Source organism: Lycorma delicatula, chromosome 5, assembly GCF_047948215.1.
Source record: "Lycorma delicatula isolate Av1 chromosome 5, ASM4794821v1, whole genome shotgun sequence".
Classification (NCBI taxonomy): Eukaryota; Metazoa; Arthropoda; class Insecta; order Hemiptera; family Fulgoridae; genus Lycorma; species Lycorma delicatula.
Window position 1 is genome coordinate 40,829,405 of NC_134459.1, and position 16,344 is coordinate 40,845,748.

The 16,344-nt window shown below is 33.3% G+C and overlaps 1 protein-coding gene across 2 annotated transcripts in view; it reads left to right on the forward strand.

The window, feature by feature from the left end:
- Positions 1-16,344, forward strand: part of LOC142324874 (phospholipid-transporting ATPase IF-like) — a 103,178-nt gene that overhangs the window by 56,749 nt on the left and 30,085 nt on the right. For both annotated transcript variants that reach the window (XR_012756415.1, XM_075365949.1), the window contains exons 13-16: positions 3,561-3,664; positions 7,177-7,319; positions 7,616-7,858; positions 10,563-10,705. Coding sequence is in view for 1 of the 2 variants with exons in the window: in XM_075365949.1 (XP_075222064.1) it covers positions 3,561-3,664; positions 7,177-7,319; positions 7,616-7,858; positions 10,563-10,705 (633 nt within the window). In the remaining variant the exon portion in view is untranslated. The remainder of the gene's footprint in view (positions 1-3,560; positions 3,665-7,176; positions 7,320-7,615; positions 7,859-10,562; positions 10,706-16,344) is intronic.

The following is a 16,344-nucleotide window of genomic DNA, read 5'->3' on the forward strand; positions in this document are numbered from 1 at the left end:
CCGTTGTTTATCCTCTTCTTAGGTCAACCTCTGCTTCTTCCTTTTTTGAGCCCCCGATTCATAAATTCTCTTCATGACTCTGTGATGTTGATAAATTCAAATAATGTACAATTAGTAATTTAAATTTTGAATCACAAAGAGCAAACATGACAAGTTACAATATGTTTAAAAGTTTAGAGAAAAATTTACAAATACATACCATTTTTTATTTGAAAAACACCACTTTATTAATTTCAATCTATTCAAAATGTTGTTTCAATGTTGGAATCTGCAGAAAAATATTTAAAATTAGTGCTTTTTAATAATTATATACATTTTTAAAACCAATTGATGCATGATAGATTAGAAATTGAAATCCAAAACAGCTTGACCAGCTACTTTGATCATTGTAATTATTATATTAATCGTATTGTTAAAAATGCTCTCCAAAGCAAAAAAAATTTAGATATTCATTAAATATTTTTTTAGATAATATTGAGTAAAAATAAATTAAAATTAAGGATTATTTTTTTTTAACAAAATCAAATTATCGACTGTGCGTTGTCAATACCATCTTACAGCCTCGAACAACACAAAAAATTTGAATCTTATAAACAAAGGAAGTGCACCCCCTGTTTACAATGGAGTATTATACATTTTCTCAAATTAAAGTTTGAAATTTTTTTATGAGAAAAATTAGAATTTGGATCTTGGTTTGTGATCAGGGCCCCAGGCATTTGCCCAAGTTCTCCATAGGATAACGCACCACTGTACTTACTGTAATTACAGTTTCATATTTTGTCAGCTTAGTTGCATGATCATGCAACTGCCACACTGCCCTAATTGCAATTTATTTTACAATATTACATTTAATAAATATGCCTGTTGGTGGTTCTTAAACTGTAATTAATTATCTGTTGCTTCAAACAAATTTTCATTTTTACTTGATGAACAATGTATATGACATAATGACAAAGATAAATCTTGTTTCTCTATTAAACAAAAAAACGGACTGCATGGGGGGTGAGGTAGTACTTCCCGATGTAATTTGTCTATGGTTTCTAAACTGTACGAGGTTGGGAGTTATCGTGAAGCAGCATGATGCCTTTGCACTTAGATCCAGGGCATTTTTTGAACTCTGCTACCTTCACTGTGTTGATAAACATGTCACAGTAGTATGTTATGCTTATTGTTTGCTGATCTTCTAGAAAATCGAGTCTGTGAGTTTCATGCACTGGAGTTGAAACTTTAATTTGGCATCCAGAACGGTGATCATCAGTCACTAAAGTCTGACCGTCATTAAATTTTCTTAGCCTTTGTAAATATTTCTGTGATTCATACAACTTTGTCTACATTGTTTGGTGATATAAAAGTAAATGTTTCACCTTCAGAGAGCAAAAAATGGATCACTGCTTGCTGAACAACTAATTCACCACAGGTTACTTTTCTGAAAGTATCATAAACCCCTTATCGACTGTTTTATTTCCAAGCTATTTGTGTCTTTAATAATTGAATGATCTTTGTAAAAAACACTTTTTCAAATATTATAATTCTTTCTTGATGAATGATAGGACATGTTGAAATTTGATAAACAAATGCACAGTAATTTTCAAAGTAGCAGAATGCTTTCCAGCAGTCACTATGACATTGCTATGGGCAATGAAAAATAGTAAATTTGTTTAAAAAATAGTTAAACTTCACTGTTAAGTGAACAATATACGAGGGTGAATAAAAAATTATCTAGGTTGTCATTCTACCTTCTATACTTAGAGTTTGTACAACTGGGGTCACATGTGCGAAATTTGACACTGATCACATCAGGTGCTTTCCAGATATTACAGTTTAAACATATCTGTTCCATTATTGATTTTCATCAGGAAGGAACAACAAGCAACGATTCAATTTTTTGGTCGAAGGATGTGAAAGGGGATAAAATTCATCATAGACTTTTATTAGAATATAGGTACAGTGCTTTATTACGTAGTTTTTTCGTGGATTGAGAAGTTTAAAAGTGTCCAGACAAATGTGATGCACAAAGAGAGAGTGATTGCTCATCTACTTCCACCACGAATGAAAGATTTAGCAAGCTCAAGATATAGTTCTGGTGAATAGACGAGTTACCATCAATGAGGTAGCGTCTTCTTTGAATATCAGCCATGGTTCTGTCCACCAAATCATCCATGACAAGCTTGACTTTCATAAAGTCTGTGTGCATTGGGTACCAAGATAGCTTACTGCAGAACATGAGTTAAACTTGTTGACATCTGCCAACACTTACTTGATTGCTTCAACAAGGAAGGCAACACATTTTGAACAAAATAGTCACCAGTGATGAAACTTGGGTTCATCACTATGAGCTAGATTTGAAATGCCAGCATATAGAATAGAAATACCCAGGATCTCTGATAAAGAAAAAGTTCAAGACTAAGCCATCGGTGGGAAATATGCTAACCGTTTATTCGGAGGCAATAGGACCTACATTGGAAGATTTCATGGAAAAGGGGACTACAATCAACAACATTAAAGTGAAATGTTGGAAAACAAGCTGAATCCAGCAATTTGCAACAAACACCAAGATCTATTGTTAAAGAAAGTGTTGTATTACAATGTCTGCCCATACAAAGCTGGCCATACCATTCAAACCATCAACAAGTTTGAATTTTGAGGTATTTAAACACTCTCCCTACAGCCCAGATCTTTCTTCATCACACTTTTCTAATTGAGCTGTTCATGGATGCTTTGCGAAGTCATCAATTTTCCACAGACTTAGACTTGCAGGAAGCAGTGCAAAAGTGGCTTCACAACCAATTGAAAACCTTCTTCTAGGAAGGAGTGGACGCAAGCTTGTGGACTACAAGAACAAGTACATTGACAAGGGAAGTGACCATGTAGAAAAATTATGTATATGTTGAACCAACCCTACCTTTGTTTAAATAAACTGTAGACCAAAAAGTGTTGATAATTTTTGACTTGCCCTCTTATAAAGAACACAGTCAGACTAATGCCAACTACTATAATTGGGTTAAGGATATCATATGGTTGTATATCACAAATATATTTCAGTGGATCAAACAATTAATATTATCATGGAAAAGTTGTACGTTACCTCATAATGTACTTTACCACAAAAGGCAAGAGCACTAGAAATTGAATAGTTGGGGACTTTCATCGTAATCCCCTACATATTCCTGTTCCTAGTCCTCAATTTTTATTTAAACATTCAACTTTTCAAATTCACTAAGAACCTTACTCTCTAAGAAGTCTATAGTTCCTTATGATTTTTGGTTATTTCCCAAGATGAAAAGATTTCAACATGAGAGCCAAAAGGACATTATGAAAATCATAAGGCCTTCTAAACATGTCTTGCAGATGTTTTTTTGAATAATTGGAAGTACACTGAGCTAAAGACATTCAATTACAATAATTATAATTCAAAGGAGAAAAACGACTAGAACCGAACACTTGACATAGTTTGTTTTAATGTCATGACATTGAGTACTTTTTGATTAAAAGCCTTGTAAGGTTAACATTAGATTAAGTTGAGAATATACAAGTAATAACTTTATATTGTTTCTTTGCAGATGTGATTTTGTCTTCTTGGGAACAATTAATGACACGATTAAAGTAAGAATAAAAGGTGAACTTAAGTTATTTAGACGACTAGAAGTGTTAGAATTTACATCAGGTAAATTAAAAGTATATTGTAATTGAGCTTTTGAAAGTTCATTCATTCATCTACATCTGATCCCTGTTCCAATTTACTGGGTCTGGGTGTTTATAAAGTCTCACCGGCACTCTCTGACCATCCACAATCTCTCCCTCTGTTTCCTGCCAATCACCACCTCTCCCCTTATACTATCTCTCCACCTAACACATGGTCTTCTTGGCCTTTTCCTAACCCTTGCAACTCTTCAATTTGTCTTGGAATTCTATCTTCAACCATTCTCCTGAGACTCCCAAACCACCATACTTGACACCTTCTCTCACACTGTTTTCTCCAATTCCTTCCTTACCTCTATATCCCTTATTCTTTCTCTTCTTGTTACTCATTATGACTCTTAAAAATGTCATTTCTCCTGTCTGTAGATGACTCCAATCTTTTTTTATCATTGTCCACATTTCAGCTTCAAATGTAATACTAAAGTAATTAATCTTATACATTATTAACTTTGCTTTACATTTCTATCCCAAACCAATCATTTAATAGTTTGGTAGAAATTTCCTTCTTTCTACAATTGGCTGGTGATTTCATATTCTGTACTCCCATCTACTGTCAGATTAGAACCCAAATAATTAAATTTGTCAGTGACACTCAGCTGTGTTTCCTCCAACATAATAGTCCCCGCCAGTTCTTTTTTCCTTGCCACTAACAGAACCTCATTTTTTCTTTACTAATTTTTAACACAAGCATCTTATCTCTCTGTTCCATTCCTTCAAATTTCTGCACTTCTTCCTCATCAGTTCCCATATACCCTCAAAAATCATTGTTCTTAATCTTCATCCAGTCTTTGTTTAACTCTTCTCATGATTCTTTTCATTACCATATTAAAGAATAGAGGAGATGCACACTTTCTGTCCAAACCAGTCAGTATTCCCTATCTTAGTTCTTATTCTACATTTGTGTATCCGATACATCTTTTGTATCCAATTTATATACTTCTCTTCCACACCTATCTCTTTTTAAAATTTTGACGTGTAAATTTGAAAAAAAATTTCTTAAATCTGAGCTGCCCATTCTCATAAGTAAATGTTTCTTTGAATTGTATGAAAACATTGCTATGTTGTCTAGTTTGAAGTATATTTATGCAGAATTCAGTATGAGAAGCCTTTTTGTAGTTTACTTCTATTTATTGTAACTCATATCTTTTTCTGAAATTGTGACAACTGTCTACTGTTATGTAACTATAAGTTAAAATTTCTCTTTTCTAAATCAAGTATGGCCAAATGACTTTGAATTATACAGCTCAAATTTTAGTCCTGATTGTGGCAGAAATCTATTCTGCAACACAGTTTTTTTTTTTTGTTTAAAAAAATGTTATTTTTTTACTTTTACATTTATTATTAAATGTGACATAATTTTTCATACTGAAATAAAGATAAACACTGTTCGAATAACTGTGCATAATTGCACTGTCCAGTATTCAGAACTTATGCCGCTGGATCATTAATGTCTTTCAATAAATACGTTGTTAGTGTGATCAATTATATTTTTATTATATGTAATTTATAACAGATTTAGATACATTTCATTTATTTTAATACTGTATTATTAGTAACTTATTTCACATTGTTAAGGTTAATTATGATGTACATGTACAATATTTATATTTTAAGAAGTATTATATTACAGTATTTTATTTAGATTCACATTTAAGTTAATCTTTAACTGAACCGAATTAATTTTAAATACATCTTTTATTGAACTGATTTAACTTTAACTACATCTTTAACTGAATTGAATTACTTATTAATACACCTTTAACTGAACTGAATTAATTAACAACAGTATCATAAAGACAAAATATATATTATAAAACTGTTGAACTCAACTAGATTAACATATTTATATGCCTTACATAAGTAAGAAGAAAAGAGTTACATAGTTTGTTTATCATTAATAAGGAGGACATGAAACTGAACAAACACTATTTATCTACCTGTAATTTAACATAAGAAGCCATTTACTTAGCCCTCGACCTGATTTTTTTTTTCAAAATTTAATACAAAGTATACCATGTATAAAATGTATGTAATGCATAGTAAATTTGCCTTGAATATATTTAATTCTTTCACAATTCTTACAAAACAAGCAATTTTTTTTCATTTTTGTTTATATGTATATGATTTTCCTGTTATTCTGATTTGTTTACAATCTCTTTGTAATGCTGGTTGTTGCTTATCAGTTAACTGATATTCTCATATTTAGCATTGAGCATCTTGAAGCACATATTGAATTAAATTATACCATGAAATTAATAAAATAAACCAGAATAACAAAATGAATCCTACCAGAAAACTATATGATAATATTACTGACCATGATAGAATACAATAATAGGTAGGACATTCCGATCTGTCAGAGGATAATATCAAGAAAGTAAACGTCTAAGAGATATTCTTTACTGACTAATTCTTTCAACCAATATATTATTTTAACAATTAAAAAAAAATTATATGCATCCTTTTCTGTAATTTAATTATAAAATGAAATCTGTAAGTCCATGAGTAGAAGTTGCAACCGATCAATTACTTAAGCAGATTTTTGTATCTAAGTCTATTTATAAAAATCTATGTATATTTACAAAAATGTAAAAAGATAGAAGCTGAATATGTGCAACCTTTCAATAAGATTTTAACAAAATGTTCGCAACAATGGTGGTGTTCTACAGTACATCCTCGGTAATTCTTGTATCTCAGATCCTAATCCCAAAAAATGAACTAAAAATAAAAAAATATTCTCTTTGCAATGAAAGTCAGGAAATTTTTAATTGAGTCATAGGAACCAAAATTATTTATGTTCTCAGATAAATGTGTATAATCTATGAATATATGCTTAAATCTTATGAACTTATTAATTTATGAAAATTATATATGACAGAACCATTCTCTACGATACTTGCAAATACAGTATTGTTATACAATAAGTTAATAACAGCATTTGATCACTTACATACTTCTTTTTTATATGACTCCTTTCTTCTGTATTAATGTAATAGTGTTTTATCATCTTAAATGTTTTTTAGTATTTCTTTTAAAAATGTGCATACTTTGTTGGCATGAATTATTTGGGTTCTATTTATCGCATTATAGTATTGAATACTAAGCAGTGTTACTCTAATTTGGGCAATGAGAAATACAGATTCTTGAAAAGTTATTCTACAAACTGTTAATGAAAAAACTGAGTTAGTTTTATATTGCATATAATCTTGTTATTTTCTGCACACATTTGTACGATGCACATTATTTGAAGAAAACTTTTATGAATTACATCAAATGATAGATAAAAATTATATTCTTTTTGCTGAAATGACAATTTACACAACTCAGCTTGCATTGAGTATAATTTATTTATAATCTAAAATAACAGAATAGCTATCATTTCAAACAAAAAATGTTTTGTATTTCTTTTAAATAGACTTTCAAGATGTTTTATGAATGTTGACAATTTTAATTCTTTTTCTATATTTTATTTTTCAGATAGAAAAAGAATGTCTGTGATAGTAATGGATGAAAATGATACAATTTGGTTGTTCTGTAAAGGAGCTGAGACTTCTCTTCTTCCTCTTATTGAAGGAGGTTTCACTGAGGAAAATAATGAACATCTTCAAGACTTCTCATCTGTAAGGTTTTTTTTTTTTTTAATAAGTATTTTTATTATATAATAATAAAATTTTAAACATTTTTGAAGAAAGTAATATTCTGTCACACAAGAGAGTACATTTTAGTGTCTCTTCTTTAATTTTGTATCAAACAGAAAGTTTTCTTCTTAGTGATGTGATACCTCTTTCTCATTAAAAATTACTCTTCTAAATATTACTCTTCTTAATATGTAGAATTTTTGGGATAACTCTACCAAAATAAAAAAATTACCATAATAAAATTTTGTATAAATAATAACTAGAATTATTTTGTTTAGAGAGGATTGCGAACATTAGTGGTTGGTTGCCGTCAGCTAAGTATAAATGAATTAACTGAAGGAAGACAAAAATTATTTGAAGCTCGTAGCACTTTAAATACTGAGATTAAAGAAGAACTGATCAATTCAGCATTCCTATACTTAGAAAATAATTTACAAGTGCTTGGAATAACAGCTGTAGAAGATCGTTTACAAGAGTATGTTCCTGAAACATTAGCTAGTTTACATTCTGCTGGAATAAAGGTAATTTTTATTTTTTTTAATCCAGTTTTAATAATTTAAAACAGAGGAATGAAAAAGTCATGCAACCTATATATGAACTATATATTTATTTCACTAAAAGTTTAATTATTTGTGTGGTCTATATTTTTACAAATTAATACTTCAAAAAAAATTTTGTAATGTCACAAGAGTTTCAAATACCCACCATCCACAACAATGCATTTTTTAAATTTGTTAAATGAAACCGTCTTTAGTTTATCATTTCAAATGATAAAAATGCCATTTTGAATGTTTATTCCAATTTATTGAGTGTGAGGGTATTATCTGAATTAATATTTTCTTTAAAAGAATCCTACAAATAGTAGTCAGGAGGGGAAAGGCCTAGAGATCAAGGGAACCATAAACCATGAGAAATTAGTCACATGTTCTTTAAGTTATATGAAATGAAAACAAATCATAAGAAATCAGGTGGTCCCAAAAAGAAAAAAGAAATCACACATTTGTACTAATGAGTTTGCTGTATGGACTGTTACTCCATGTTATTGCATTCAACACCACCATTCATCAAGTTGTAGTACTGTTATGAAATTCATCACAACAGCTTTATAATGCTCAGATGCCCCTAAGAATAAAATCATTAATTCTCCTGAGACACTGCACATTAAAACTTGACTTTCATTGAGTATGGTGATTGAAAGACACAATGATGCAGGTTCTTGACTTCAAATTACTCTATTTCAATATTTATTCACAGAGTTGGAACAATGCTTCATGTGTAAAATTAACTTTAACTAACCATCACATAATTTTTAATGAATAAACTACCATTTCATTTTTCCATGTAGTGTGAATGATACACATATTGGATTGTATTTCTAAAATATATGTTTTTTAATACTTACTTAAAATATTGTATACGAGTCTCCAGAGTGACTTTCTGAAAGAACATATCAAAGAATCCTGTGTCTCACAGGGTTATATTGATCTGTGACAAACTTTATGAGTCAAAACATAAGAATGTCAAGAATAAATATCATATTTAATACTTCCTCCCTCCTAAAAATTAGAAATAAAAATTCAGATGATGAATTTATTTTACAATTAATAAATGTATTAAACATGAGAAAGGTTTTTCAAGCATTTCACATAAAACTGAGATTTTAATAAGCCTCCAAATACAGATATACAGGGGTTTGTGATTGATATTTCTGCTCATCAATAGTAATTATTTGGACACTACCAAGATTTTTTTTTAATTTTAAATATTGGATTCTTTAACTTTATTCAGTTACCCAGTATTTTAAAAATTTTACATTAGATTAACTGTAGAAATAATCTGTGATGGCATGTATTATTCAATTTCTATAATCAAGGAACTAGGAGTTATGATTCCCAAATCGAATAGATAAATTTCATAGTGATATATTTATCACTAGTAGTGAGATATATGAAAATTAGTTGACCATTATTGGTCAGTATCACAAAAAATGAAGAAAGTAAGAATTATTTGGTAGAGATATTTAAGAATGTACCTACAGTTCATTCTAAAGCATCAGAAATTATCCTCTGCTTAGTTTTAAGAGTATCTTTTCCAATATTTTGAAATATACCTGAATATTCAGATAATCAGTAATTTTGGTAAACTTGAAAGCAGAAATGTTACCTCTGATGCTAATAAATTTTATATTTCCTTTCAGATCCAGAACAGAGAACTTAATATCATTATTTTAAATTGTTACCGAGTAATTTTTTGTGTTCAAAATTTTTATTAACGTAGAAATTATCTTCCTTTAACAAATTAAAATTTGTTGAAAAGTATGACAAATATTATTATTTATATTGTTATTTGTGATAACATGTTAATAAATAAAAACTACTAATGAATCAGTTTCAAATTACACTGAAAAATATTTCTTCCCAAGAATCTTTCAGATCTAATTATGCAGTTTCTTCTACACCAAAGTTATTGTGACATTATTTTTAATGACATACCAAGACAATAGTAAAATGAATACATTCAAATTCTATTTTCATTTTTTTTTAAAAATCCCAAGATACTTGCACGATGTGAAATTTCCAAACAAATTTGACAAAAGAACAAATTAAATAAACATACAGCTTGGATCAAATATATAACTTCACTGATTTCTAATTTTGCCTCCAGTAACTAATTGAAAGATACAGCAAGATAAATGCACTGAAATATCTTCTTGAAGAACAATTTCCATTTAATTAGAACTTTAGTCGTTTATCATTTTTTAAATAGTTAAAACGATATCAAGAACATTGAAGGAGACTGAAATAGATTATTTATTAGTAATCAGAATATTGCAAATTTATATTGTTTCAAAATAATGAAATTACCATTACAAATGAATGTTGAAAATTAGTTTGGTTGATAAAACTTGAAGTAAAGAGGTTTAAGATGAATTGTATAGAGGAAAGAAGTTGGCGGCAGAATCATATGTGTAGAAGTATTATATTTATTGATATTTTAACGACCTGCAGAGTTGTTTAGTAGATATACAGAGTAAAAATTATAAGACCATGGCTAGAATTTATGAAGCAGAAAGTTAATGTGTATATTTAATAGTAAAAGATTATTGTAAGATAGAATTTGGTGAAGAGGAACATTAAACTAAAAAACTTAAGTAAAAAACACATCTCTCTCAACATACTATTCAATTTTACTATAAAAATTTATTTATATATATTTTTTTTTTAGGTATGGGTCTTGACTGGTGACAAAGTAGAAACAGCAAAGAGTATTGCTTATTCTTGTGGACACTTTAAAACAGGAACAGATTTAATTCATTTGACTGAACTTACTTCTGTTGACTCATGTTTGCGACAACTTGATTATACAAGGTTACATTTTTTTTTTCTTATTCCATATATATAGGCTTTTAGTTTATTACTTATAATAGTTGATAATTTTCATTACTTTATTATTTAAAATTCTGTGATAATTATCTATCAAAATAGTTACTGAAATAGTTTACGTCCACACTAAAAATAGTTCACATAAACAAGTAAATGAATAACTATTTATTCCTAAAAAAAAAAATACAATACTTATCTGTTTCAACCATACAACAGAATTATTTTTATGTTATATGGAATACGTACAACATACAGATCTACAGGTCTTTATAGGGCCTCTACAGGCCCTCTATAGGGCCGCAATAATTAGTTTCATTTATAGATATTTCTTTATTTCCCATTAATTTTTCATTTTGTATTCAATGTTCTTTGATGGGTCCATTCTGTTCATATTCTTTTCGTCTGGAATCCTTAACATATTTTGAGTTTTTGTCTGCATGTGTCTCTGCGATTTCTGTATTTCTATGCTCGTTTCTTTTGGATCTTCGTTGACACACTTTAATCACATTCTAGTTGCCATTCTGTTGTTTCTTTGCTTAGTCTGTTTTCATATATTTTCATCAAATTTCCATCGAAGACAAGTCTGTTTCCTAATCCCATCTGATAGTTTGTCAACCTTCTGATAAAATTCATAATTTTTTTTGTGGTTTCCAACCATTCTCTGCTTTTGGTCCTAATACTTTCCTTAGAATTTTATTTCTATATTTTCAAGTTTCTTTATACCTCCATGGTCTAAGATTAACCATTCAGTTGCATGTAGTACCTTGAGACTTACCTCTGCTGTGTTTGCCTCAGTTTCCTCATTCTTGAGATTTCTGTTGTGTGTTCTTGGTCATTCCATAACCTTGTGTATGTTTTGTGATCCTGGTTTTATTGGCTTCTTTGTCTAGTCCTTGAGTCGTATTACTTTTCCAAGGTACTGGAAGTACTTGAAATTTCTTTTGAAAATACCAAAAATTTTACTAGAAAAGGCAAAATTTTACTGGGGCGAAATTACTGATGTAGATGTCCCACGAGGCATCTGCATCAGTGGCATCTCACAAGGCCAGACTGAGCACTGTGGAATGTGATCAGTTGAGGGCAAGAAGATGTCCTCCGTTACAGCCACAACTGGCAAGGAACGGAGGGAGTGGTGTAGCGACCAGACACTCTACGAGGCGGGATCTTCTCCCCTTGGGGGAGAATCGAGATGTAGACAGTAATATCTGGATGAGGTCTACAGTGAAGGCAATAAGCTGAGTTCTTAAATCACTGATGCAAATGTCTATCGAGGCATTTACATCGGTGGCATCCCAATGAGGCCAGGCTTATTACTATGAGATGTAAAATGTCAGAGGGCAATAGACAACTCCTGTTAAAGACCAACAGGACAAGGAACACGGTGGTTGGGGGGGTATGGCGACCGGAATGTCACTAGGCGGATGTCTTCCCCTATGGGGTTGGGATGTAGACAGTAATATTAGTAGAGAGTAGATATCAGTAGACAGTAATAACTGGTTGGTGAAACCTCATATCATCAACGTGTTCGCAGGGAAGTTGCAGGTTTTCAATCCAAGAATGTGTCTTCGGAGACTACTGAGGCGGAAGTCTATCAGGAAATCTGTAGCCTGGCCAGAAACAAAGCCCCCAGATATGATTGTATCACGGTGGAGCTCCTTGTTCGCATGTTGCCAGTGATTCTTGGTCCTCTGACTAGGGTGTTCAATAGGTTGTTCTCTGCTGGGCATTTCCCAACGTATTGGAAATGGGGTAAATTGAAATTGCTCTTCAAAGGTGGTGACAAGAACCCCACTGTGAGTTCTTCTTACCATCTTCTGATGCTCTTGCATGTAGTAGGGAAAGTTTTCGAGAAGGTCTTGTACCTCCGCATTTAATAAGGCTAACTTCCAATAGGATGCTGATGGACGACCAATATGGTTTTTACCCTGGCAAGGGCACAGAGGATGCTATTCTTAGAGTGTTGGATTTGGCTTTGGCCAGTGATTACAAGTACGTACTCGGTATTTTTCTAGACATATCCAGGACCTTCAATAACTTGTGGTGGCTCTCTGCCTTGTTCCAATTGCAGAAGCGTGGTTGTACGCAAAATGAGATTCAGACTCTCTCGAGTTATTTCAGCAATAGAACTGTCGTCCTTCGCGATGGTTCGGAAGTAAAAAAGACGCTGTCAAAAGGTTGTCTACAGGGCAGTGTATTAGGTCCACTCATCTGGGTCTTCGAGTTCGACTCTCTCATGCGATTGCGGATGCCCGGAGGCTGCCGCATCGTGGCTTATGCTGACGATGGGTTGCTGCTGGTTGAGAGCAATTCGCGTGCTGAGCTCAGGGCAGCAAGGGCATTCAAGGGGCTAAGGTAGTGGAGTCTTCAGCATAAGATGGTTTTCAGTGCGGAAAAAAACACTATGATGTTTCTCAAAGGTCGGCTACCTGCAACACGCCATCCGCGTATTGTGATGGACGGTCATGCGATTAGGTATGTTACCGTTCAGAAATATCTGAGTGTTATCCTTGATGAGAGGCTTCAATTCAAGAAGCACCTCCAGTTTGTTGCGAGGAAGCGATTGATGCCTTCTTCGGTGTTCGTAGAGTCATTCATCCCGATTGGGAGTTAAATAACCGTACCATGCGCATTCTGGGTGTCTGAGGCCATAATGTTGTACGCTGCGCCCGTCTGGGCTCATCGTTTACAAATTCAATGTTATAGGGACATATTATTGTGAGCTCAGCGTCTTCTGCTGTTAGCTGTTGTCGGTGGGTACAGGACGTTCTCGAGGGAGGCGGTCTCTGTCATTGCTGGCACGAAACCAATTGACATTCTAGCTACTGAACGTAGCGAGCGGTATATTTCTATAACGCCTTCTCACTTCTAGGCGTTTGCGAGAAATTGAAGACCAAGGTTTTGACTCTTGGCAGGTTAGGTGGAACGATCTTTTACTGGACGGTACACGCATAGTATTTTTCCCAATGTTAGGGAGTTGCGAGCAATTAGTGGGTTTCTCCCAATCGGTACTTAACGCAATTCCTCTCAGGACATGGTGCGGTTAGGTATAAGTTGATTAGGTTTGGTTTGGTAGAGTCGGGCTTGTGCCCCGACTATAGAGTCGATGACACTGTGGACCATGTCCTTTATGTCCCCGGTACCTTTATGGCTGTCCCCGGTACGAAGCTGAACGTTGCAGAGCTGTCAGGGAACTAGAGAAAGTAAAGTCCTTTCTTGATCTGCGAGTCAACCGGAAGACTCGCAGAGAATGGACTACTGTGGCTGGCTTCCTTCGTTACGTCGCGCTCAACAGAACTACTGAGGGAGTATAGATAGAGTAGGACCCCGAGCGGCTAGGGACCGCCTGGACAGTTGATTGGCCGGAGGCAGGCGTATTGGCATCAAGTCGCGGTTATATAGAATGTAGTGATTATTTTGGCAGTAAGCTGTCGGCGGAACGGCGACTGCACTGCCGATGGGCATGGAATACCATTCAACCGTGAGGTGTAGCGGCATCTCGACGATGGTTAAGAAGTGAATGTCACGCGGGACTCTGTGATGGAGCTGAGTTGGAGTAGGAGGTCTGACCGCCTCTCCCTTGTGGACCAGACCGAAATCCATAATATATAACCTAAGTCTGGGGTTTGAACTGAAATTGAGTTCGTTAAGGGAACTAGGACTAAATTTCGTTGTTACGAACAACATTTTGATTGTATGTTGTATTTCATTTTGCTTCGAATCTTGAGACATTCACAGAATTTGGCTCAATAAATGTAGAACTAGGGGCGAGGTTCGTGCTTCCGCGAACTCGGTTAGCTAGTTCAGAGGGCAAAAGCTGAGTTTAAAATCCCAACCGAGGCCTTACTTATTACTGTAAGGTGTAATCAGTTGATGGTCTATAAGACGACTCCTGTTAAAGCCCATCAGGGCAAGGAACGGGGAGGGGGTGTGTGGCGACCGGAACGTCACTAGGCGGGTGTCTTCCCATACGTGGTTGGGATGTAGACAATAAATTCCCATTAGAAATGTTACCGTTCAAAAGTATCTGGTTGTAATCCATGATGAGAAGTTCGATTCAAGGAGCATCTTCAGTTTGTCACAAGGAAGGCTATTGATGCTTCTTTGGTGTTCGTAGAGTCGTCCATCCCGATTGGTGTTGAATCTCCATACTATGCAAATTTTATACAAAGGTGTCTGTAAGGCCATAATTTATGGTGCGCCCATCTGGATTCAATGTATGCAATCTCAGGGCTACAGAGATATTCTATTATAAGCCCAGCGTCTTCTTTGCTAGCAGTTGTCGGGGGCTACAGAACTGTCTTGCAAAAGGTGGTCTCTGTAATCGCCAGCACAAAACCAATAGAAATCGTAGTTACAGAACATAAAAGCATTGTATTTCCAAGAAGGAAGGCCTTCTTACCCCAGGACATATGTGAGAGATTGAAGATCAAGGTTTTGATTCTTGGCAAGTTAGGTGGAATGACTTTTTTAATGTGATAAAGTAAATATCATGTGGAATTCTGTGATGGAGCTGAGTGTGAACAAAAGGTTTGTCCTCGACTCCCTGATGGACCAGACCAGGGTCTGTAGTAGTGGCAATAAACTTAGAGATTTAAAATTAACCAGTTGTGATCAATTAAGGGAACTAGGTTTAAATTACCATTGTTGTGATCAACACGTTCTGTAGTTTGCTTAGTGCTGATTAGACTCATTCAATTCCAACATATGAGACATTTACAATCACTTATAGTTTGATAAACTGTGAACTAGGCTCAGGGTTCATGCTTCCACAAACTCAGTTAGCTAGTTCAGATGGCAATAATGTAGGACAGAAAAGAGGAGATGGCCAAAAGAAGCCTACAGCAAAGGCACAGGCTGAGTTTAAAATTCACTGATGTATATGTCTATCAAGGCATCACAACTGAGGTCTAGCTGATGACTGTGAGATGAGTTAGAGGGTCAAAAGATGACCTCCGTTAAAGCCCATCATGGCTGAGGGGGGAGACTGGAATCGCCACAAGGTGAGTGTCTTCACCTTATAGGGATTGGGATATAGACAGTAAATGATAAATAAATTCTCCATTTAACGATGTCATCTATTTTGATTTTAAACAAATTCATTTGCATTACAAGTAAAGGGATTCAGCTTTAATCATTAGTGTAACAAGAATTATTAAAAATATAATTATTAGCATAGCATGTGATGAAATAATTTTTAACAAAATAATTAGCGGAAACAATGTTTAAGAAATAACTTTTTATAGACTTTTTAATCTTATATGAGCAACTACTCCTCAGGAACTAGACCTGATTAAGCTATCAGTTAAAATTCTTCCAGGATATTTTTAGCTGGCTTACTCTACAATGTGGCTGCAAAAATTTGTTAAATACTAGAACCTTAATACAATAGCATATATTTTAAAATATATAGTTCATATATATAAATTTTTTTATTAATTATTAAACAATCTATTTTTACATTTTATAAAGTAATGAACATCCATGCTATGAATATACATTACAAAGTTAAAGCATCCATAAATTAATATACAAATAAAATTCTGAATGTGTAAAATACATGAATGTGATAAAAAATGAGTTTTTTAATTCTACATGCTTGTTCATCTTTTTCCCACATGATGGCA